General features: G+C 43.5%; 3 protein-coding genes across 4 annotated transcripts; 1 reads left to right on the forward strand and 2 right to left on the reverse strand.

Moving 5' to 3' along the window:
• Window positions 1-497: 497 nt before the first annotated feature.
• rab33ba (RAB33B, member RAS oncogene family a) lies at window positions 498-3,869 on the reverse strand. Its single transcript, XM_076292087.1, has 2 exons — window positions 3,336-3,869; window positions 498-2,888 (listed from the first exon to the last, which is right to left on the reverse strand). Exons 1-2 carry the CDS (start codon window positions 3,558-3,560, stop codon window positions 2,391-2,393), a joined length of 723 nt encoding a protein of 240 aa, XP_076148202.1. The 5' UTR covers window positions 3,561-3,869; the 3' UTR covers window positions 498-2,390.
• A 448-nt stretch (window positions 3,870-4,317) lies between these two features.
• On the forward strand, window positions 4,318-9,268 carry ugl (ureidoglycolate lyase). Its single transcript, XM_076292726.1, has 15 exons — window positions 4,318-4,323; window positions 4,779-4,907; window positions 5,318-5,536; window positions 5,688-5,778; window positions 5,878-5,954; window positions 6,155-6,265; window positions 6,483-6,542; window positions 6,739-6,895; window positions 7,240-7,438; window positions 7,919-7,997; window positions 8,133-8,225; window positions 8,364-8,436; window positions 8,572-8,639; window positions 8,725-8,855; window positions 9,094-9,268. The coding sequence occupies exons 1-15, from the start codon at window positions 4,318-4,320 to the stop codon at window positions 9,266-9,268; spliced, it is 1,668 nt and encodes a 555-aa protein (XP_076148841.1).
• Window positions 9,269-10,127: 859 nt separating this feature from the next.
• naa15a (N-alpha-acetyltransferase 15, NatA auxiliary subunit a) lies at window positions 10,128-22,376 on the reverse strand. 2 transcript variants are annotated; one of them, XM_076292088.1, is made up of 21 exons: window positions 22,304-22,376; window positions 22,119-22,204; window positions 20,017-20,101; window positions 19,751-19,855; window positions 19,130-19,287; window positions 18,751-18,885; window positions 18,050-18,203; window positions 17,805-17,924; window positions 17,396-17,497; window positions 17,069-17,175; window positions 16,840-16,912; window positions 16,479-16,648; window positions 16,032-16,184; window positions 15,537-15,665; window positions 14,791-15,004; window positions 14,345-14,538; window positions 13,928-14,036; window positions 13,217-13,315; window positions 12,066-12,209; window positions 11,589-11,686; window positions 10,128-11,447 (listed from the first exon to the last, which is right to left on the reverse strand). In XM_076292088.1, exons 2-21 carry the CDS (start codon window positions 22,170-22,172, stop codon window positions 11,241-11,243), a joined length of 2,610 nt encoding a protein of 869 aa, XP_076148203.1. In that variant the 5' UTR covers window positions 22,173-22,204; window positions 22,304-22,376; the 3' UTR covers window positions 10,128-11,240. The 2 variants fall into 2 exon arrangements, with proteins under 2 accessions (XP_076148203.1, XP_076148204.1); XM_076292089.1 differs by having other exon boundaries at window positions 17,402-17,497; window positions 22,119-22,339.
• Between the last annotated feature and the right edge of the window lie 457 nt (window positions 22,377-22,833).

A 22,833-nucleotide genomic window follows, 5' to 3' on the forward strand; every position in this document is an offset into this window, starting at 1 on the left:
CTGCTGAATAGTCCTACCCCATAACACAAATTGGCCTCATTTCATTACTTGTGTCATTACATGCAAATGTGTTGAACTTTGTCATAACTAGTGGTCATAGTCTACCTCGCATATATGAATATGTGACCTGACAGGCAGGACAGTCAGGATGTATCCAAGATGTACAGTGGTGCACAGCTCTGACCAAGGGGTGTTTTACTGTATATTGGTCATTTTTCATTTGCATCGACAATTTGATTGGTATAAATATTTGCTTTTGAGGCATAAATTAAGCATTTTGAGCAAGACACACGCGTTTGCAGGTAATCCACTCTGCGGTGCAGTTTGCTCAAATTGTTTTGAGAATGCACTAACTGTTGTGCAAATATTAATGATGATTTGAGAAATGCACCAAAGCGACTAAGAAAAACTATAACAGAACAGTAACCCAGCATGATGGTGAATATGTGCATATACTGTACATATACTGTATTTAAAAAAAAACACTTAATAATAAATTACTGAAATGCTTTAGTTAATTTATTGCAAGGTTACAGAAATGTCATCACACACATAGTAGTAAACCATTGCAGTAAAGTCATTCCCTTTCTATTTTGAGCTCAGACCTATGAACATGTCAGTCCCCACTCTCCCCTAGCCGTGAGATGCCATCTTTTCCAATTGCTGTTACATTGGGCTTTGGTTTCTGTCTCACTGTCATGTTGGAGTGACATGTTGTTCAGCGTCAGCCTCAGTAGGAGTTTGGGATTGAATCTTCACATACATAACTGTGCCGACTGCCCAAGGAGATCCACATAACCTGCCAAGAAACATCCTGGTGTGGTCAATTAAAAGTAATTTAACCTAGGTTTACAAAACTGAGGTAAAACTGGTGAGCAAACTCATAAGGCAACCTAAAATAAAAGGCATATCGGAAATAGGAAATAAAAAAGGACACTTTCAATTGAAATACAATGAGGATATCTATGATAAAGCTCTGCAAATACTTTACAGTATTGTTGTTCTAAGCATCCAACCCAAAAAGAAGTGTACAAATAAATGTCAGGTGTACTTAAATGTTTACATTTTGAACTTAAGTTATGGTATAGGCTTGCTGCCATTTTATTTGCATGGTGGCAGTAGATTTACATTTTCCTCGGTTTGAAATCCCAAAATGTGGTCTATAGTATCACAGCACACACAAATACACCAGCCTGCTTTTGCACAGTTGTAGAAGTTTGCTTGGAATTAAACAAACAAAAGGATAGTATTTACACGTCACTGACTAACTTGCCACAGAACCTGCTGTGACGCAGTACACTGAAGTTGCTGAAGGGTTAGCAAGAACGCCTGTTTCTTAATATCCAACATGCAAGCTATGGTGTATTCGATCATTAGGGGAAGGCAAACAGTTATTGTGCACACACACACACACAGAGTGAGGGAGTAAATGTGGGAGGGATAGACTACAGGCGAGTAATAGCCCTGATAATCCTGACAGTCCGACGTGCATGAAAGCTGTGTAGCACAAGAGGTATGTTTTCTGGTTGGTTATATTTTTCCTTTTCACGTTGCTAAGAGCATTAAACATGTAATTGTTTTGTCCCTTTACACAGCTCGCTATAGCTATACAGTTTTAAAAGACACATGACCAAGTCTGAGACACGTTACTGGTGTGAGATATGACTACTACCTCCGTAGTACTGAGATCTACAGTACATACACATACACATGTTTTTGTTGTTGTTGCAACTGTCAACAACTGCCAGTACATCTGCTGTTACAAAATACTAAATTTAGCTTTTTGCTGTGAAGTGTTGGAGGCAACCACTAGATGGGACAATGTCCAAATGCACAGTTGGCCTCAGGAACATGTGAACGACTACACAGGCACACAGACAACATCCCTCAGAGAGGGGGTGGGGACATCCTACAGTTCATGTAAATGAAGACCAAGAGACTGAGATGGCGGCTCCTGACCTGCTTTAGAGGCCATTTCCTGATCACTGATGAGGCGTGTCAATGCAAAATAGTCTTTTCCCTTTACAGATGTCTTCCTTTCATGACAGGAAGTTCAATATGGTGTTTGTGAGTGAATGTGTGTGTGTGTGTGTGTGTGTGTGTGTGTAAACCAAAGCCGACTGATGGCTTTCATACTCGATTAACGTATGTTACCTGGTGGGGGCAATCTCCAAAAAGTGTGATATGCTTTAAACAGGCAAGCTATTCAAATCAAATATCCACAGCATCTTCCTGTACTGACCATTATGAGAAGAAGCAAACCCACTTCTTTTGTAAACCCATTCAATCCCTCCCCACCATCTGCCAAATAACCCCTCCCCTCCTCTCCTCTCCTTCTTTGTTCTTCTCTCTCTTCGTTGACCATTTTTTCTTTTTCTCTTCTCTGTTCCTCAGCAGCTGTTGCAGTTCCACCCCCCTTTCTCCTCCTCCTCTCTCCGACCCTGGAGTGCCACCGTGTTCGCTGCTCCGGGCGGCTGGCTCAGCACCAGGGGCTTCTGAGACTTGAGCTTGTGCGCCACAGTCATGAAGATGGCCTCCACGTGGTCACTGTTGCTGCTGTAGCTATTGCCGCCACCGCCATCGGCGTGGTTCGGGTTCTTGGCGGACGTTTCGAACAGCGGCATAGAGTGTGAGTCGGCAAACTGCTGCGCCGCCTCGATGCCCACCTGGGTGGCGTGGCGAAGGTCACACTTGTTGCCCACCAGGATGCGCGGCACCTCCTGGCCCAGCGAGTGCTGCTTGCACTCCTCAATCCACGCCGGAAGACTCCGGAAGCTGGCAGCGTTGGTGATGTCGTAGACGAAGACGACAGCATGGACGTTCCTGTAGTAGTGCTGGACCATGCTCTTTCTGAAGCGCTCCTGACCAGCAGTGTCCCACAGCTGCACCTGCAAGAGACAAGAGGAGGACAGACAAACGCATTAAGACAAGACAAAGGACATGTGTATTACAAGGGAAAATACAAGATGTGAAATGCTAAATTCCTCAATATTTATCTAACATTCAGTCCAATATCTATTTCTTACCAATAATTTCTAATCTAATCTGAAAGATGCAACCCACACACTTACGTCATCCACCAAAATAAACAAACACGGTAATGATGTTATGTTTGTGTGGTTTTGGTTTAACACTAGGAGTGGGTGTTTAAAACACTTTTCCCATTTTCCCACTTTTCTCAAGTTTAATCTACATTTTCCCACACAACATCTGGTTAAGCTACATTACATCTAACATGTTTACTCGAATCACTGAGCTAGCAAAGATCAGAGGACTTAGGCAATGCTTCAGAGTTTTGAAATATGTAGTTTAATGTAACATCTGCCAACACCCACCTTGATTTTTTCGCCGTCGATCTCAATAAGTTTCTCCCGAAAATCCACTCCAATGGTTGCTTCGGTTTTCTCCGGGAACTTACCCGCACAGAAGCGGTAGGTGAGGCAAGTCTTTCCAACCCCCGAGTCTCCGATTACGATGATCTTGAAGATCCGCGTTCGGGGAGGAGGGAGAGACCCCAGCGATGAGGTAATTTCAAGAGAGGATTCAACATCTGCCATCATGTCCCCAAATGCAGGTGTAACCAACCAACACTGAATAACTAACGTCAATTAACTAGGACCCTGCTAGCTGGCTATGCCCTCAAAGCTTTGCAAGCTTGCTGGCTAACCTTAGCTTAACAACTGGTTTAGCTATCTAAACATGCAACAAATATTCAAATGACTGACTTGAGATACGTACACATAATTTAGGGCTTCGTGAAATGCATAATATCAACAGTTGCTGAGCTCCAACTCTGAGATATGTACAGTTACTGGCCCTGATTTGCTTGATCCTTCATTTTGCTGATGCATTCCAAGGGACTCTGCCCCTGTTTATGTCTGAAGCCACGTAGAGAATGTGGCTTTATCGCGAGAGTTTATGATAAAACTAGAGTCCGACTGGTCCGGCCCTGTATCAGCTGATTTGAGCAGTGGTTAGAAAGTGGTCTCCACTGACGTAATTTTTCTACCTAGCTGGCCTGGTGGCCGTTATATTATGGTGAGCTAAGGTAAAACATATCTCTAGTCTTAAAAATCCGCTTAGTCACACAATATAAACGTGGTTTCTGAATCTAAACCAAGTAAGCCCATAAATAACATGGTCTATTTTGTAGACTATACAATTCCCAAAGACAGCATAGTGCCAGGAATGAAATCATGCTATGGGGAATACTCAGAAGGTATTTTTGTCCAAACCTTGGACAAGACAAACAAACCGGTCAAAAGGCAGGCTTAAGCCAAAGTCCAACATAACAAACGGAAAGAGAATCCTGCAAAGATGCCTGTGAGTAGGGTACCCTGCTGCTAATTTAATTATTTTTTAGACATTATTTTTGGTGTGATCTTAGGTCCAGAAGTTTTTACATAGGTTATTGGGCTTTATCTTTCCATAATTGCCTGTTTGATGATTTCATAATGTATAGCCTAAGTGAAATCGGTGGCTTTTGTTTTGATATGGCATTGCTTAACTCTGTCTAAATTGTTCACATAGTAAAACACAAAACTGAGTAACTTATACATTCAAAACAGACTAGTCTTTGAGGTGCCTGATGTTTTAGTTACATAACTAAACTTTTAGGATCCCTAAACTAAAAAGCAGTGTGGAAGCACCCTGTTTTATAGCAGCACTCCTTGCCAAACTGTATAAGTTTGTGTTTTACTGAATAAATATATATTTATTTGCAAAGTCTCTGGCTGACCCTCTGATCCTAGTCCTCACTGTGTCCATGAGCTCCACAGGCAGCAGCAGAGGTTGAGCTGGAGCCACCTCCCCCAGAGCTGGAGCTCCAACACCGGACTCTCTTCACCGGGGACGCCCTGACCTTCCTGGCTGAGCTGACCTCTGCTTTCCAGTATGAAGTCGACAAGGTAAAGACCAACCCAGCAATTATACTAACATTTTCTGATTTTCAGGTACTTGGGCATAGTATAGCATAACCGGAAGAACATTATTATTCATTGAAAAAAATGTGGTCATTAATCTCAGAAAAGAGTAAAACATAATGTAGCTTAGTCTTTTGTTTTGAATGTTGCATTTTGACAGAATTGAGTGACATAAAGCCAGCAGTCAAATCCAGCTTATCAAATTGATTTATAGCCTATAAATGGCAAGTTAAGCATGCTTGGCTACCTGGATAGGAGAATTTCTGGGGAAACTAAGCTGGAACTTCAGAACAACTCTGGGCATATTTAAAAACAGCTATTCACTTATAAACAAAGCATGGCCTTTGTTTAAAAAAAGAAAAATCCTCACCATGTAGGTCTCTTTTCTCTGCCAGATCTTAAAACTTAGAACCCTCCGGAAAGCACAGTTGGACCTGACTGGAGATCTCCCTGGGTTCAGTGCGGCTACAGCCCACATCCGGGACGACCCAGACTGGAGGGTCAGCCCGGTTCCAGCCAGACTGCGGTGCAGGCATGTGGACATCGGTGACCTCGCACCCTGTGACACGGATCGCTTCCTCCAGGCTCTGCGGTCCCCTGCCCAGGGTATTCAGGTATAGAGATGGACAGACAAAGATTAGTAACTGAAACATATTATCATCTTTGTGTAACAGTAGTTAGCTGTTATTTTCTAAAATGAAATATAGTTTTGAAATAGGTTGTTTTCCGTCACTGGATTTGAATTATTGTGTTCTTGTCTAATAGGTCGATTTTGATGATGGCAATTGTCCAACATACTACAATCAAATTAAGGGGATTTACAACGTATACCAGGCTGTGCACCACCAGTTTAACAGTGAGTTGAGAGCAGCCCTATTATACAAATTCACACTTGTTATTACTAGGTGCAATTAGTCAAAGATATTCAATTGATGTTTTATTTCCTGTGTCTCAGATGCCCCAGCCATATCCCATGCCCCAATTCTGATGCTCCGACCTCGAGCTTGGAACATGGTGGAGCATTGCATGATGGTATTTCTCAGCTACATCATAATCAAATTGAGAAATATTTAAATTTTCACAAAAACAATGAACACACATTGACTTCTGCTACAGGATATATTTTCACTGTTGCTATAGGATTGGTATAGGGTGGGGACATTCTATGGCCCTATCTGTTTACTTCTGTTTACATATTCAGTACTGATGGATAACTTTGTATGTGTGTATAGGTAAATGGTAAGGAGGTTCCTGGCCCACTGTTTGACTTTGGTCTGCTGATGTTCCATAATGGAAGCCTGCTGTTTCAGAATCAGAGCGGTCCGTTTTTCTACCTATCCAAAGTGAGTGAAATTAAACAAGTACACACACACACACACACACACACACACACACACACACACACACACACACACACACACACACGCACACACACACACACACAAACACAAACACACACACACACAGAAACACACTTCTTTTTCAGACTTACTCTTTTGTCCGCCTCCTTGTTGTCCTTGTCAAGGTTGACACCTCAACACCTCAATCTTTACTTTGTAGGTCGAGAGCTATTTGGAGGCAAGGCTATGGAATGAGATATTTACCTGGACTGAACATAAGGTTTGAGCATACATCTCTTTCCCCTGCAGAGTTTTTTGTTAAACTGGACAAAGTCAGTTTCAGCAGTGATGACAAAGAATCGTGCAGTTCAATAGGGGGGAAAAAACCCCAATAGTCTACAGAGAAGGAACAAAGTACCTGTGTGTCGTGTGTGCATAAATGGGAATGAGTTGTGTATGTGTTTTGCCCTCCTAAGCTTGGCCTTCCCGTGGGCAGTGTCAAAGCCACAGTGCTGATAGAGAGCGTGCTGGCCTCCTTTGAGATGGAGGAGATCCTTTATGAGCTCAGGGAGCACTCTGCCGGCCTCAACTGCGGCATCTGGGATTACTCGGCCTCGTTTGTCAACAAGTTTGGTAAATAAGTCACAACATTGCTCTGACAAAAAATGACTCAACACAAGAGTTTCACTTGACAAAAAAGTTCAGAACATTATAAACATGCCACATTTATATCCATGATGAAATATGATGATGTAATATGGAAGTCATTTCGATAGACATCGGTAGATCATGTTGTGATTGGGGTGTGTGTGCATTGCTGCCTTGTTGCCTTAGTTGTCAGATCTGAAGATCTTTGCATTTCTGTTTAATGTCTAACCACCCATTGCAAAAACACAGTAAAATATTTACATGTGTATAAAATCAAATATTCTATTCAGTTCCTCAGCTTGTTCAGTCTCTTCTTTTTCTCCTTCCAGGTCAAAGGCCCGAATTTCTGCTCCCTGACCGTAGCAAGTATGTAAACATGGAGAAGCGCTTCCTGAGGAGTTACATGGACCTGCTGGTCCAGACCTGCCATCGGCGAGGCGCCCTGGCCACGGGGGGCATGGCTGCCCTGCTGCTGCCCACTGACAAAGATAGCGCCCTCTACGGCACAGTCCTCCAGACTGTCACCAGGTAGGGGCTTTGGAAGTGAGATCCAAAGTAAATCCCAACTACTGTATCTGCATAGCTGTAACATTTGTCCTCCACATAGCATCTGACAACTGGACTGGTCTGGCCCTAATGGGATGTTGATCCATGCCAGAACAGGGCTATGACAGAACTATGACATCTGTTAATAAAATTAACGGCTTAAAGTCATATATCCCACATAAAACAATATTAGTAATAGAATAAATAAAGGTTAAGTATAATAATATGTATTTGAGTGCCTCTGCTATTCTGTTGTTCAGCCCTTTGTATCTGAATCACTTGTAGGACCTTTACAGCTGCAGGCACATGCAGCAGGATGTTTGTTCTCTCAAGCTTGCCACTTTTTCCAGCCATGCCATTTCTGAGCTGTTTTCATAAGTTTGATACAGATTCTGCAATAGTTAACTCGAATGCATTTATTTACACATTTTTTACATTCCATTTTTTGCCAAAATGGCACAGGTTGAAGTTACTTGAAATAAAAGCTGGAGTTGATGGCTTCATGGTGTATGACATGGACTTGATTAAACCAATGCAAAAGGTAATCCTTTCGACATTTTCAACTTTGATTGTCTATTGTTCCCCAAAAAGTAAATCCTGCCATTAAACTCACACCCCCATCTCTCTTAGATACTCTGTTGATTTTCATTCTATCTCTGCTCTCTACCACTTTTAGCTGTTCCAGGCTCATACTAAGGGAGAGAATCAGTTGAATGAGTTGCGAAGTGACCTCAAGGTGACCCCAGAAGATCTCCTCATCATGCCAGCGGTCAGCTGCGTCTCTACTTTCTGTTCCTAAACATCTGTTCTCTATCTGCATTGATCCACATATAATACAGAGTTGTAAGGTCATTTTTCCATGTTTTCGATGTCACTGATCTGTGTAGTATATGGACTTTGTCCACAGGGGGGAGTGACTCTGTTTGGACTCAAGCACAACATTGCAGTAGGAATCCTATTCATTGAGGCCTGGCTGACTGGTGAGCTACTATGATACATTTTGCAACAAATAGAAAGTGTGTAATAATAAACATATAGATATTTGTTGTTTTTCTCCTCAGGAAATCAGACAATTAGTTTTGCATAATAACCCAATGTCACCTGTCTTTTCTCAGGTCGGGGACACTTCTTTTACAAGGGCCAGGTGGAGGACTCGGCCACAGCTGAGATCTCCAGATCCCAGGTGAGTGCGTCACAAATCTCATACCTTGCTCAAGGTGATGTTCTTCAGGTGAAGCTCCTGTCAGCTCTGTTCTCACTGTGCTCAGGTTTGGCAATGGATCCGCCACCAGGTGAAACTAGAGGATGATGGGACCACAGTGACACGTGCACTGGTGCAAAATCTCATCCGAGAGATAATGGGTCACTTAAAGGAGGCCATCCACTGCAGGACAGTGAGGTACCACTATGCTCTGTTACTCATAAACAGTATCAGTACCATCAGACTAATTAAACCATAATCACAGAGGCATTAGTATATATTTACAGGAGGGTCCTGTAAAATAACATTTAAATTCCTAAATCATTTGATTATATTTTTTACTCCTGTGGAGAGGTCATTTGCATTTGGACAAACACAATGATTTTTATACTCCGTAACAACCTAACCTTAACCTAGCCCACCCACTTGTGCACAGGGATCAGCAAAGGCTGGACACGGCGACCGCCATGTTTCTGGAGGTGATCCAGAAAAGCGATTTCCCAGAGTTCCTCACCACATACCTGAACCTGGACCACACCTTCTTGTCCTCCCAGAGCCTGCACCAGAGAGTGGACACAGATGCAGGTGGGGCCCTGCAGTCCAAACTGTAGTTGCTGGACAGTGGCCAAGATGCTTTTACTTCTGGTGATTCAGAATGTAGGGACTTGCCTCCTTCCACAGCTCACTTGGGTGAATAAACGCCAAGTGACATCATAAAATTGTCTCCAGTTTTAAATATAATTTCTCTCCAGCCCTTTGAACTTCTTGAAGAGCAACTTGTTATTGTCTAACAAAGACTGCTGACCAAGATTCTTCAGATTGATATTTCCTACTAGCCTGATGTAGCCATATAGCCTGATGAGCCAGACCCACATTAAAATGTAATTTGCTGCCGCTAGGGTGCGTCTAGATTTCTAGGCTAGTAGCCATACTCAATTCTATTCAGAATGTGAATTTCCTGACCTCAAATTTTGTGGGCCTGTATACATTCAGCCTGGCTTCCAGGCTAATTTCCTACTACAAAAACATATTTCTTTGCCGGAAGGAGACATCCAATCCATTGTTTGCCAGTGCTAGGATACTATTCAGTGACAATGTGCATTCACACCCTCCCAAACACGTACAAACTGAACTCAACAGCTTGTGAAACTCAAACTTCTGGTTCAAACCTGCCTTTGCATTCCCATTCTATAATGAGGTTATAACTGCCCCCCTGGAATGGACGTCCGGCTGAGATTATGCTTCAGAACTTGATTGTGTCACACTGCAGATTGTCTTGGTGGAAATAATTTTGTGTTTTAACATGAAATGCAATTTTCAATCACTGGGCTTAAATATATATGTAGTCTTTTTGAAGAAAGAAGTTTAGCTTATAACAAATGAGAGACCCAAATGCCGTTCAGATGGCTTTCGTGGCTTAAGGCCTTTTGTAGTGAAACGTGAAGAACTGGTGAATGAGATGTTTTGTACTTGAATTCCACTCCATTTTTATTCATTCATATCTCTGTTTTGAGAGTGTCGGGCAGATGGGGCATGTTGCCTTTTGTTCTGACTGAGGTGCTGATAACAGACACCTGCTTCAAAACGGTAAAAAAGGGAGAAAAAAAATCAGAAACAGTGTAATAAAGCTTACATGGGATGAAAATCTCTCCAAAATATGAGAAAAGAAATAAGCAAAGAAAGAAAATCCCAAACATAATTCAAAAACTCTGGTTGCTATGGCAATACCGGTTCCTTAGACCTTTTGTAATTCCTTGTTGTACATTCACATAACAAAAGAAAACCCAAAAGAAAGAAAGACTTAAAAGAAGAACAAAAGGTTTTTTACTCATGCTGCATTTCAGGTAACATTTTTTGATATCTCTTTTTGATTATCAGTCGTGTTTTTGGCCTGAACTGTTCATGAAGCCATAAGGACCTGTATCGTTTTGCCCCCTAGTGGCTATTCTCCAAAACGTCTTTGTGCTCAAGGACCATGAGTGCATCTTTGTGATGTTTCCCACGAGAAACAAATGATCTCGTTTCAACAGATCCATCTAGTCGTTGTCAGGTTTGACACACACTATCCAAGCAAATAAAAAAGAAAAAAAAAATTGTCAACCATAACTTTTTGTTGTTACAACAGTATTTTCCCAGTTTAAACATTTTTTATTTATTATATATTTTTTATATATAAATTATTATTATTTTTTTAAAACATGAGAAGCAGATGCACAGGTCAGGACGAGGTGGTGTAACGTCAAAGTTCATCACCACCATCTTTGCCCGCTCCCAGCAGCGCTCTTTCACTCTCTCTTTCTCTAAATACACTGTTTATTTTTCAGTTTAAGAGTAGTCATCAGCAAGATGAAAAAAAAAAACATTGGGTAAAATGTGTGATTTCCTTTTTTTTCCCCTCTCCTTTTTCTCCCTCCCCCTCTCTTTCTTTCTTTCTGTTGCCACGGCGAAAGGGCTCTCTCGGGCTCAGCGGTGTGGGGGAGCAAAGCGCGCCGTGGTCTCGTGGGGTTTGTTGACGCTCGAGGGAAAAGAAACATGGCCGCCCTCCACGAGCCCTCGTCTTTCGCCCACTGCTTGCGTCCGCGCTCAGATGTCGCTGGACATGTCATCGTGGTCACCTGATGACAGGTCACCGTTGGCAGTGAGGGTGGTGTTGTCGTGGTGACCGGGGGGCATGAAGGCCAGGGCGTAGGGGTAGAATTGGTGACAGGACGCCCGGTACGACTCCAGCGTCTTCTGCTGCTCCGAGCCAAGACCGCCGTCCCGCAGCGCCTGAAGCACCTCAGTGCAGATCTGAGACACAACACAGACAGACAGACAGACAGACAGAGACACACATATTAGCAAAGATTTCATAGGAAATACAATACCCACATTGTTTCATGACTATTTCAAAGCTCAGGAGAGGAGATAGGCTGGTGGTCCATTCAGTACCTGGATGCTCCTGCCGCTGAGCGACTCATCCAGACAGGTGGCTAACTCCACAGCCATCTTCTCTGACGACGGGTCCAGGTACACCATCATCTTAGCAGCTGGAGAATAGCAAACACAGAGCTCACCAATGCGCCATTTTAGATTTTTGCATCTCTAACTGAGGACGGGTAAGCAACAGCATTTGATGAGTGCTGTTCTGACATGTTGTGTGGGAGGGAGTATTTGGTCGGGATATGAGCCAAAAATTCTATCATCTGTCATCATAGTCTGTCATCTGACACTGACACATTTAGTGTATTCCCGATGAAATACATTAAATCTAATTCCCAATCTCATTGATACTCATCTCATGAGTCTCAATCTCATTGCTAAATAAAAACATAGAAAACCTTTCTCTGAGAAAAGCCTTAACCATGTGTGTGTGTGTGTGTGTGTGTGTGTATGCTGTGTGCTTATGCCATGTGTGTGTATGCTTACCTGCCACCCGGTGTGGTATCGAGTGGTTGTGTTTGCTCAGGAAGTTCTTGTTATAGCTCTGGGGGTCGTGCTCTCCGAACAGCCTGCCTGTCTCTTTATTCAGAACCGTCTTGACTGCGTCGGGCAGGTCCTTGCTGCTGGACACTGAGAACGCAGAACATGGAGTAGAAGTTAAAGGTCCAGTATGTAGGAAATAATGGAAAATAAACGGTAATCATTCCAAAAATGATCACCATATGTTGTCAGAGAGTAAGGAAACACGATGAATTGAAGTAATGGCTTATTTGACAACATTACTCTAACCCGTAAAACCCCGTAAAACACATTAAAAAAATGAGTTACGGGGCAGGATCTCTTGAAACTTTCGTTTATGTTTTGAACGATTAATTCTAGAATAGCGTATTAATAATGGGCTAGCGCGTCCTCCTATTTGGGTTGCCAAATTAGCAAAGGCCAACTGTCAACAGCTGTCAGTTGTAGTCATGAACGCCTACGAGAGGCAGGCAAATTTCCAAAATTAAAACAAGAAACAAATTAAGTGGACATCGGAGGAGCTTCCTGAGATGGTGACGTCTTCGTCAAACGAAGAATATCAAGTCTGACGCAGAACTGGCCATATTTCTCCACAACAGGTAGCCTAGGCTAAACTTCATCTGCATCGCTAACTTCAGCTAAATATGTTACGTTGGTTAGAGAGGTATTTTTTGTTTTCACTGTTTCCGTAATGTGTAGCTGGGTCATGGTTGGAGAAACGTTAAAGCAGCTGCAGGTCAACTAACGTTAGCCAAGTCTTCATTACATCTGGCAACCCAGAAGAGGCTCGCGTCTGGTAGTCTTGAGAACGTTCACCAGTGTTTTGATTTTGGCCTACAGAACGTTCGGTAACAATCCTACAAATCACACCTTTAACAATAAATCAGTCACAATGAGGAAGACAATGATTACATTTTGGGCCAATGAAATGACACCAAATCAACTTTTCCATTTATGGTTTGAATGGTAGTGTCCATTCAGCCACTTCAATAATACTCAACTGCATTTTCAACATCTGAACACTTTTGAGAGGAACAATAACTACAGAAGGGCTTGGTACTAATATTATGATCATGTGTACTGATCTATGGATGTTGATGGAGGAAGCAGTGTTGTACCTCCTTTGAAGAAGCGGACCAGGCACTGGTGAAGCCACGGGTCATCAGGGTCCATGGAGAAAGCCCTCTTCACAGACTGCAGCATTAGCAGGTACTTTTCTACAAACACAACAGACAAAGGGAGAGGGAGAAAGCGAGATAATTATTTTTTAAGAATGTTTATTTCTAATATTGTTATTGTTCCGATAACAGAATTTTGACATGATACAGTCCGAGGAGTTGTAGCTTTATTCAATTACACGCTGTTAAAACTATACAAATTTCCCTCACAAACTTGGTTTTGGTCACTAGCTTTTTCCCCTTCTAGCCGTTTATCTGCATTGAGCATTTATTCCATAGATATGAAAACGATTCACACACTGTCGCTGGCCACTCAACTCACTGACGTCACGTTCACTTTAAAGGAGCCGCACATATGCCTAGACTACTGTTATTTTGTTGACTGCTGTACTGCTGGACTGCAAGACTAATATTATCAGTTATCGTATCGGTATTGGCCACAACAAACCAATAAATATTGGTTATCGTTATCGCTACTAAAATTCCATATCGCTGCATCCCTAGTATTAAATAACTGAATTTATAGAAGTACGTTTTGATATTGGTGTAGTTGCATGTTACAGTTATGTGTATAATGTGACCAAGAAAAAAAAGAAAAAAAACTCAAATTAAAATTCCACTGCGTGATCGGGTGGGGGGTCTCCTACTCACCTTTCCTGAAGTAGATCTCGAAGGCCAGCAGGTGGGTCTCGATCTTGTCCTTCACCAGGTTCTTCAGGGGGGTGAGGAACTTCACCGCCTCCTCTAAAGGACTCTCCGTCTGCAGAGGGAGCAGCAGGTAAGTGAGCAGGTACAACCACAAGTGAGCAGGTACAACCACACACAGTCACAGACATGTTCTCTCAGGAAAGCAGGTTTTCTCCCTCTCACATCAAGACGAAACACGATTACATCCCCCCAAACACTGGCACAACTTCAACTTAAGGCTAAGTAATCGGTCTACTTTGACATAGACACACCTCAGTACAACAAGCTGTAACATATTAAAGCATCCACACAAACCTACTCTCTTACAGACAGACAGACAGACAGACAGAGACAGACAGACAGACAGACAGAGACACAGACCTTGACCAGTTTGTCGGGTATGAGTTCCTCTTTGGGGCCGCCGATCTCCTCATCGTCTTCCTCTTTCTTCTTCTTCTGGTTCTTCAGCTGTTTCTCCTTCTCAGCGTTCTTCTTCTCCTCCTCCAGCTGGGCCTTCTTCTGTGCCCTCCTCTGCTTGTTTCGAAGCTTCTTCAGCTCCTTGTCCGTCAGGTTCCCTGCATACACACACACACACACACACACATTAATACAACAGCACAAGGCTGACCTGTTGATCACTGAAAGGCTGCACTTCTTGTATTGATGTGCTTATTTAACTGTCTATTTACTTCTATAGACCAACTATCTTTAAGCGTTCATCTCCATACACTATACTGCTTGTGATCTTCATGGGGATCAATAAAGTATCTATCCATCTATCTATCTATCTATGTACAGTACGTGTATACGGAACGTTTCCCTAGTACCTGTCTCGGTTTGGGATTCCTTGTTGTCATCTGCGAGCGGGTTGTCGTGGAGACTGAGGTAGATGTTGATGGCGGTGCGGGCGGCCTTGAAGTAGAAGGGGTGCATGCGCAGCACGTCCTCCAGTTTGAGCAACTCCACATACGAGCGCAGCGTCATCTTACGCATGCAGTACGTGTGGAAGTCAAACTGGTCGTCTGTGATCTCCACAAAGTGCTGAAATGGAAAGAAATGGGGGGGTGGGAGGGAAGGAGAGAGAGAGAGAGAGAGGGGAAAAAAGAGAAAGTGAGGTATAGAAGAAATCAAGTAAGATAACTGATATTTGAGATATTTTCCCAACCTAAGCTAAACAGACTGTCTGCCTCCATATGGCGGCCGGTCACATTTTGCTCACTATTTTTGCACTACTCACATTCTCATGATATGGAATTGTGCTGACAAACAAACAAACAAACAGGCAGCCTCTTTCCACACAACATCCACTGTGCAGCTGCAGTATCCTAAGAATGCACCACTTTCTCCTACCACTGCAGTTTTAATGTGCTGCCTCACAATCCCAATATAACAGCACACCAGATGGCCAAAACAGGTATCTGTGCCCAGGACTCCACGCACTTGTCCTTCTGCCAAACGCTCACAAAGAAACCGTGTTGTTTCTGTAGGGGAGCTTTATTGTCCCAGGATGCCAAGTGTTTGTGGCCACTGTGTGGTGTGTTGTGTGTGTGTGTGTGAGGGAGGTCAGACTCACTCTCTCAATCTCATGGCATTTCTTCAGCGCGTCGCCGTACTTGTTCATGCTCTGGTAGGCGAACGCACACTCTGTCTGAAACCACATGCACTGCATCTCATTCAGGTTCTCCACCGCCGATGTGCCTTCCTGTGGGATGAAGGAATATGAATATGAACACACACACACACACACACACACACACACACACACACACACACACACACACACACACACACACACACACACACACACACACACACACACAGTTAATTCAGGCTCACACATATAAACATGATCTAACACTTCAATGTAAGCCTTTAAACAAAAACTTTCTCTCTCTTAAACACAAACACATATAAATGCTGCACACATAACCACATCAGCAACATGTTGAAGAGCTCCCACAAGGAGCTCACACTCTCTTAAGGACACTGGCTTAAAGAGAGTACACACTCATTCACCAAACCAGATACACACACACACACACACACACACACACACACACACACCCACCCGTGTGAACTTGGAGCACATCTCCTCGGCCTCTTTGACCATGCCGGCCTTCAGCATGTACTTGGCACATTTGGAGTTGATGAAGCGGTCAGCTGTGTCCAGAGCCTGAGCCTCGTCCATCCAGCGGGCCGCCTCATGGATGTTACCAGCATGCTGAGAACAAGGGGGAAGAGAGAGGGAGAGATGTAAACAATGTAAACAAACGAAAACAAAATAACTAGACACAGAATATGTGACAATGCAAGTGCAAACAAACAAACAAACAAACAAACAAACAAACAAACAAACAAACAAACTCACACAATTGTCATCAGATATGCACACAAACCACAGAAACCTACAGACCATATGTTTTAAGTAGTTATGAATTGTGTTCTATATCTTGGAGCAAACTGAGACAGAAGGAGTTTGCCCTTGTGTGTGTGGTGGTTGATGCAAATCTGCTACCTTGTATATTTTTGCCTTGATAACGAAGAGCTCGATGAGTGTGGGTGTGCTGTCGATGGCGGCGTTGATGTAGTCCAGGGCTGGCCCAGGCTGGCCAATGTAGTCATAGTGCTGTGCCAGGAAAAACTGGACCCACAACAGGGTGGTCGGGGGCTCCTCTCGGCCGTTATCTATCACGGACACATGACAAATACTATTAATACACGTACACACGCACGCACACTATTTACAAATAAAAACACATGCACAAATAAATGCACTCACCCTATGACTACACAAAGAGATAAGAAGAAGCAGCACTCACACATACACACACAGACAAAAAACATGCAAGATATAAACACCGACACTGAACACTCACCGTTCTGGCTGAACATTCGGCAGCTCTTTAAAGAGGTCTCGTAGCCCACTACCAACTCCTGAATGACTGACACCTGAGAGGGAGACAAAAAACATGAAGCCCGTTGAATGAAAGAAATGGCCAATCTCTGTCCTGGATCACTGCAGTTCATCCTCTGTCCGTGTGTGTGTGTGTGTGTGTGTGTGTGTGTGTGTGTGTGTGTGTGTGTGTGTGTGTGTGTTCTCCTCACCTTGTCTTTATCGTGGTAGAGGGATTTGAGTGTGGTGAAGACAGGGGGGCAGCCCTTGCTGAAGTTTATGCGGAGGTATTTGTCCAGGCACTCAAGGAACTTCTCCCCTGAGGAACAAACACACTCAATTACAAAATCACATTATAAAGACTCTCACACACACACACACACACACCTGCTGACAAATATGTAAATGACAATCTAAGCCCATATTTTCAATGATTGCTAAAGACACAAAACACACACACAAACACAGAATTATATGAATGATAAAACAGATAGACACACACACACAGAACAGCAACTTCTATTAGTGAAAACACACACCCAAACCTGTCAGGAAGCTGAGTGGCAGTCTCCTGGGTACCAGGCCTTTAGGGTATTTCACCCACGCGTCCTCATAAATCTTCAGCTTGTCTTCTGTGTTCGCTATGGAAAGACACACACACACACACACACACACACACACACACACACACACACACACACACACACACACACACACACACACACACACACACACACACACACACACACACACACACACACACACACACACACACACACACACACACACACAGTAAGTCTTATGAGTGCTACAGCGAGGTGAACAAAGACATAATCTATACAGAAGAAACTATACACAAGTCTGCATCCGATTGTGAATGCACTGGCATGCAAGTGTAAAGCTGTGCATATTAAAGTATGAGCAATTTGAATGCAAGTGTGTGTGTACCAGGATTCAGTGCTTTCTCCAGGCCCTGGTAGTAGCTCCAGTTCTCCGGGTTTCTTTCTTGTAGCCGGTGGTAAACCTCGGACGCCTCCTCTGGCCGGGCCAGCTTCAGCAGCAGCTCCCCTGTGGTCACAGACCCACACATTAAACAACTGAAACTACAGCATGCGGAAATAAATAAGAGCTGACACAACAATCCCCCCCCCCCCCCCACATACACACACACACACACACTCAGAAATACACACCTCTGGACTCTTCCACGGCCAGTTTGTCACAGATCTGTTTCTCATAGGTACTGAGGTGATCCAGAGCCTCTTTGAAGAGACCCGCCTCTCTAAGGACCTGGTTCTGGTAGAGCAGCAGCTCACTGTACTCATAATCCACCTTATCAGGCGAGGTCTGCAAAACACACACACAGACACACAAATATTGCAAATTATAAACATGGACACAGCTCAAGATGGACACCATCTTTCTCCTATCAGACAGCAAAATGACAGGATGTCTGTGAGTGTCTTACAGTAAAACACAGTGAGGGCCATAGTGAATGAGTGGCTTACAGGCATACTGAGCCAGGGCGCATGTGATTGGTTGGTATAGGATACTAGCTCTAGGCCCACATCAATCTAAGTTTCTCTAAGGTGAATGGCTGTTGCAGTGCAAATGCATGTGTCTGTGCGTGCGCGTACAGATGTGTTTCAAAGTTTGCCTGTGTATGTGTGTCTGATAGACAGGATATTATTTCAGTGCATGTATATGTTTCTATTTTTAGTTGGTCTCTGGTTGTCTGCCAGTGTGAGTGTGACTGACTGTGTGTGTGTGTGTGTGTGTGTGTGTGTGTGTGTGTGTGTGTGTGTGTGTGAGTGAGAGAGAGAGAGAATGTGTTTATATGCATAACGCGTGTGTGTGTTTTCTGTGAGAGTGTGAGTGAGTAGGACTGGCATACCTGCTGCGTCTTGCGGAACTCCTCCACGATCCTGGAGGCCATCTCGTAGTCCTCCAGCAGGTGGTAGGCGATGGCGTAGCCGATCCACGAGGCCCTCTGGGCCGGCCGCAGCTGCAGCAGCTGGTACCGTGTCTCCTACGACAACCCCCACACCGCACACACACACACACACACACACACACAATCGGCATGTCAAAGAGGATGCCAGGGAAACCTGTATCTACACTCACATAGTACACCCTTACTGTTTCTTGCTCAGACATCAGGAGGGTACATCACACATACGCTCACCTGGAGAATGAGTCTCTGAGGATTTAACACGCTCACACTCACACGCACGCACTCACTCACACTCTCTCTCTCTCTCTCTTTCTCTTACCCTGTAACCCTCCAGGTCTCTCATTTGGATCTGCAGCAGTGACAAGTCTCGGAGGATCTGCAGGTTGTCTTTGTCCCACTTGAGGGCATTCCTGTAGCACTTGATTGCCTCGTCATACTTCTTGTCCGAGCGCTGGAGCAGGCCGTACACATGCCAGCCTGGGACACAGTCGTCAAGGGAACAAAAACACCACATCCACGTCCCAGAGCCTGCCCACAGCTCAAGCCCTTACTGCTGGTTCTAGTAGGCATCTCTCTTATAGAACATTTGCTCTCAACTTCTAAGATAATATATGGAGAGCAACTTGATAGCAGTGGAATTGCATGTATAACTCTAGTTCTTCTAGTATGGTGGCACACAGAGATGAGAAACAATGGCACGCAGGACCAGTGTGGAAAAAAATATCACTGAAGTCCACAGACATAGAGAAACAGAAAAAGACATCTTACCAATAGTCACTCACATTCTACTTCATGTCCTTTTCTTGAATTCTCTTTAACTACCTTTCCCTCCCTTCCTCCCTTCTTCCCTCCACCCCACCTTCCCTCCATCCCTTGCTCTTGCTCACTACCAGAGAATTCATGCAGGTCTAAAACGACAGGTCGAAGTGGTGAAGGATACACACATGGCTCTTCAGGTCATTGCGAAGGCCTCGTCTGACGAGGTCATAGGCTTCCTCCTTCTTTCCCAAACAATTGAGGGTCAGCCCCTTCATTGCTAGGGTCTCTGGGCGAGCGAATGGACAGAGGAGAAGGAGCAAGGAAGCACCAGACAGACCGACAGACAGACAGACAGAAAAACAGAGAGATGTTTTATTTTAACAAAAGAGTAGGCAAGATGTCAGACAGGACAGGTTTTGGCTAGGGAATTGAACTTTTAGCCCCTACCTCCATGCTCTGCAAATTTGGGATTGGATAAGATCTGTTTGCAGAATTTGAGGCCGTTCCTGTACTGCTTGTGCTCGTAGCATCTCTGCAATGAAGACACAACCATGATGAGAAATTTTTCTTTTTCATGTCGTGACAATAAGTGCATACAATTCACATTAACACAATCAAGGGGGATTTTGTACAGTCCGTAGTACAAAATAATAAAAATAATAACATGATAATAATAAAAAATAAAATAGCTGATCAGTGTGGTATCCACAGCCTAGCTGACAAAATCATACTGTGTATGACTATGTGCTTGTAGTATTTCAGCAGAAATCTCCCGCTCTCACACACAAAAAACTCTCTCATGTTTAAAAAAACCTTAATTTACGACAACAGAAGACATGCAGGTGGCTTGTGCATAAAGCTGGCATTCACCAGACACAGGTCATGTGGAAAAGCACTTCGGTCTATATTTGTATGAGAGATGAATTCAGAGCACTTGTAGTGGTGTCGGGCGTCAATATCATCAGTGTGTAATGTGATCAAAGAACAGTGCAGGCAGAGGGGGAGAGTGAAAGAGAAGTGCTTGTATTTTTAATTTTCATTTTGTCCCCAGACATCACAAAATAGTAACATGTAGTGCTTCAGATGCTTATCAATGTTCAAGCTATATACAATGCTCAAATACTGGATAGAGACCAAGTGTTGACAGCATGGGTATCCAATACAGAGCCTGCCAACTCTGCCCACAACACTAATGTGCAGGAATGCCCCTTGGAATAGTAAGTGCATAGTGCGATCTTCGCCAGTATGGCATTAACCAGTGTGTCCAGCACAAGACTGCAATACACCTCTGGCCAGGCAAGTGTCAAGATAAGAACTGCACAAGTTTATCCAGTTGGCTTGGCACAAATACATCCCTGGAATAACTTTGGTCAGATAATAATTAAAGGTCACATGGTCTGCTGATAAGGCACAATACATGTACTTCAATAATAGAGGCCTAAAATAAACCACAAAACTTTATGCGTACTACTATTACATTATTTACTAGTAGTTGAACTGAAATGTGATGTGTGAATCTCCAACATCAGCCAAAGTTCCCAGGCAGGTGACTTTTTCCAGACAGCAGACTTTCTAGACACTCTGCATTTACAATCATTTGATAGGTAGGTAAAGTGGGCCCAACAGTGTTGAAGATATGCATCTACAGCCATTATCACTTCAGAGTAACGTTACGAAGTTATTCATGATAAGCAACACTTCACCCGTTACAAACCAGCGGGTGGTACTAGTGGATGGTCGATACAGTTTATCAGGCAAACATCCGTTGTCAGGTTAACTTAATGCTCTCCCCGAGTGACAGCAAAAACCGGCAACTCACAAGGCATTAACAAGAACAGCAGGATATCCATACCTTCATAAGGTCACACACACTACGTTAGCGTTAGCTCACTTCCAGTTTCTAACTTACATCACAGATAAATGCATGACAATTTGCCAACTTAAAAAATGGCAAATGTCTCAAATCTTAACAACCGGCCAACACCTTCCATTAGCTAAGTAAAAAAGCTTAGCTCGTGCACTAGTTAGGAGACAACTGTATTATCGCTGAATTCCACTTTGTTCTAACGTTAGGTGATGTGATATGTAGTAATGTCCATGTAAAGTTTGCAATAGTTTACGGCTGCTCGCAGAGGCCAATCTGGTCCTCGACACACTGATAGTTAACGTTAATTCAGCAGAACAACTTAGTAATTGGGAATGTGATGAAAGACGCCGGACCATTTAAGTCTTGATCAACTTAACGCTGGTTAGCTTGACATTTACCACTAGCAAGCTAGCGTTAAATACACCGAAGTGTCAACCAGCACAATTGTGTGTAGGGGTGGTTTGCTAGCTAACGTTACCTATTTAGATATCAGTAGCGCTCGCTTAATCAATGTTTAGGGCGGTGGGGTGCAAGGAGCATCGCACATTGACCGGTCAGAAAATGTAGATAGCTAGGTAAGTTATCTGACCAGAGAACCCAAAATAGCGATTGACACATGCAGCTAACCAACCTAGCTTGCTACCATCGAACCACGGCTAACATTAGTTTGTGAACCACTCACCAATATTCTCTTAAAGAGAGCGTTCTCTTTAGGCGGCAGGGTGATCGAGGGCATTGTTCAGATATTGCTTGCCACAGCACTGCAGTCTGTGAATCAAAACATCAATCAAGATCGTAAAAACCCAATTATGTATTCCCTTTCGGGCTGTTCCTTGGGTCCAGGACACGGACTAGTATCTCCCTTACTCAGGCTCCTATGCCTCACGTGGTGACAGCAGGCCCCCTTCAGATCCAAGATGTCTGCTCACCTTCTCCTCCGGGTCAGGGTTCTCTATGCGCATGCGTGGCGAGATCTCTAACCAAAACCAGAGCATTTCTAACTACAAATAATCCCTTATCAAAAACCCCAGTGTGTCAAATAGTTAGTCCATTTTCATTTATTTTCACGGTACCTATGCACTCTGTGGTAATGCACTCAGTCATGAGGCTGAATTGGATAACTAGCCTGTTACAGGTTAAGGGGTGATGCTCATCAGTACAACTTCAGTAATAATAATTTACCTGTTAAAAGTTTACCTGTCATTAGCCTAGAACGGAAACTTTATTTTTACCCCTCTGTTATACAATTCTGATGGGGAAATTTATTTTTTAGGCTATGTTCTGGAGAATGAATGGTTGTTATATCAAACTGTGACGAGAAATTAAGATACACCGTATGGATGACAGGGACTGTTACATCAATCATTACATTACAGGAGTGTGTATAAACAGCGGGA

Source organism: Alosa pseudoharengus, unplaced genomic scaffold, assembly GCF_046254945.1.
Source record: "Alosa pseudoharengus isolate Yale_2024_CS ecotype anadromous, Long Island Sound unplaced genomic scaffold, YU_APseudo_1.1 YU_APseudo_1.1_scf_19, whole genome shotgun sequence".
Lineage (NCBI taxonomy): Eukaryota > Metazoa > Chordata > Actinopteri > Clupeiformes > Clupeidae > Alosa > Alosa pseudoharengus.

Excerpts from the sequence above, each read along its gene's own strand:
- rab33ba (XM_076292087.1), bottom strand. The coding sequence starts at position 3,560 with ATGATGGCAGATGTTGAATCCTCTCTTGAAATTACCTCATCGCTGGGG. Across the intron at positions 2,889-3,335 it reads TCGACGGCGAAAAAATCAAG|GTGCAGCTGTGGGACACTGC; the intron begins GTGGGTGTTGGC and ends TGTCTCTTGCAG.
- ugl (XM_076292726.1), top strand. Across the intron at positions 6,543-6,738 it reads TTACCTGGACTGAACATAAG|CTTGGCCTTCCCGTGGGCAG; the intron begins GTTTGAGCATAC and ends TGCCCTCCTAAG. Across the intron at positions 7,998-8,132 it reads TGATTAAACCAATGCAAAAG|CTGTTCCAGGCTCATACTAA; the intron begins GTAATCCTTTCG and ends TACCACTTTTAG.
- naa15a (XM_076292088.1), bottom strand. The coding sequence starts at position 22,172 with ATGCCCTCGATCACCCTGCCGCCTAAAGAGAACGCTCTCTTTAAGAGA. Across the intron at positions 19,288-19,750 it reads TGACCTGAAGAGCCATGTGT|GCTGGCATGTGTACGGCCTG; the intron begins GTATCCTTCACC and ends ACTGTGTCCCAG. Across the intron at positions 16,913-17,068 it reads TCTACCACGATAAAGACAAG|GTGTCAGTCATTCAGGAGTT; the intron begins GTGAGGAGAACA and ends TCTCCCTCTCAG.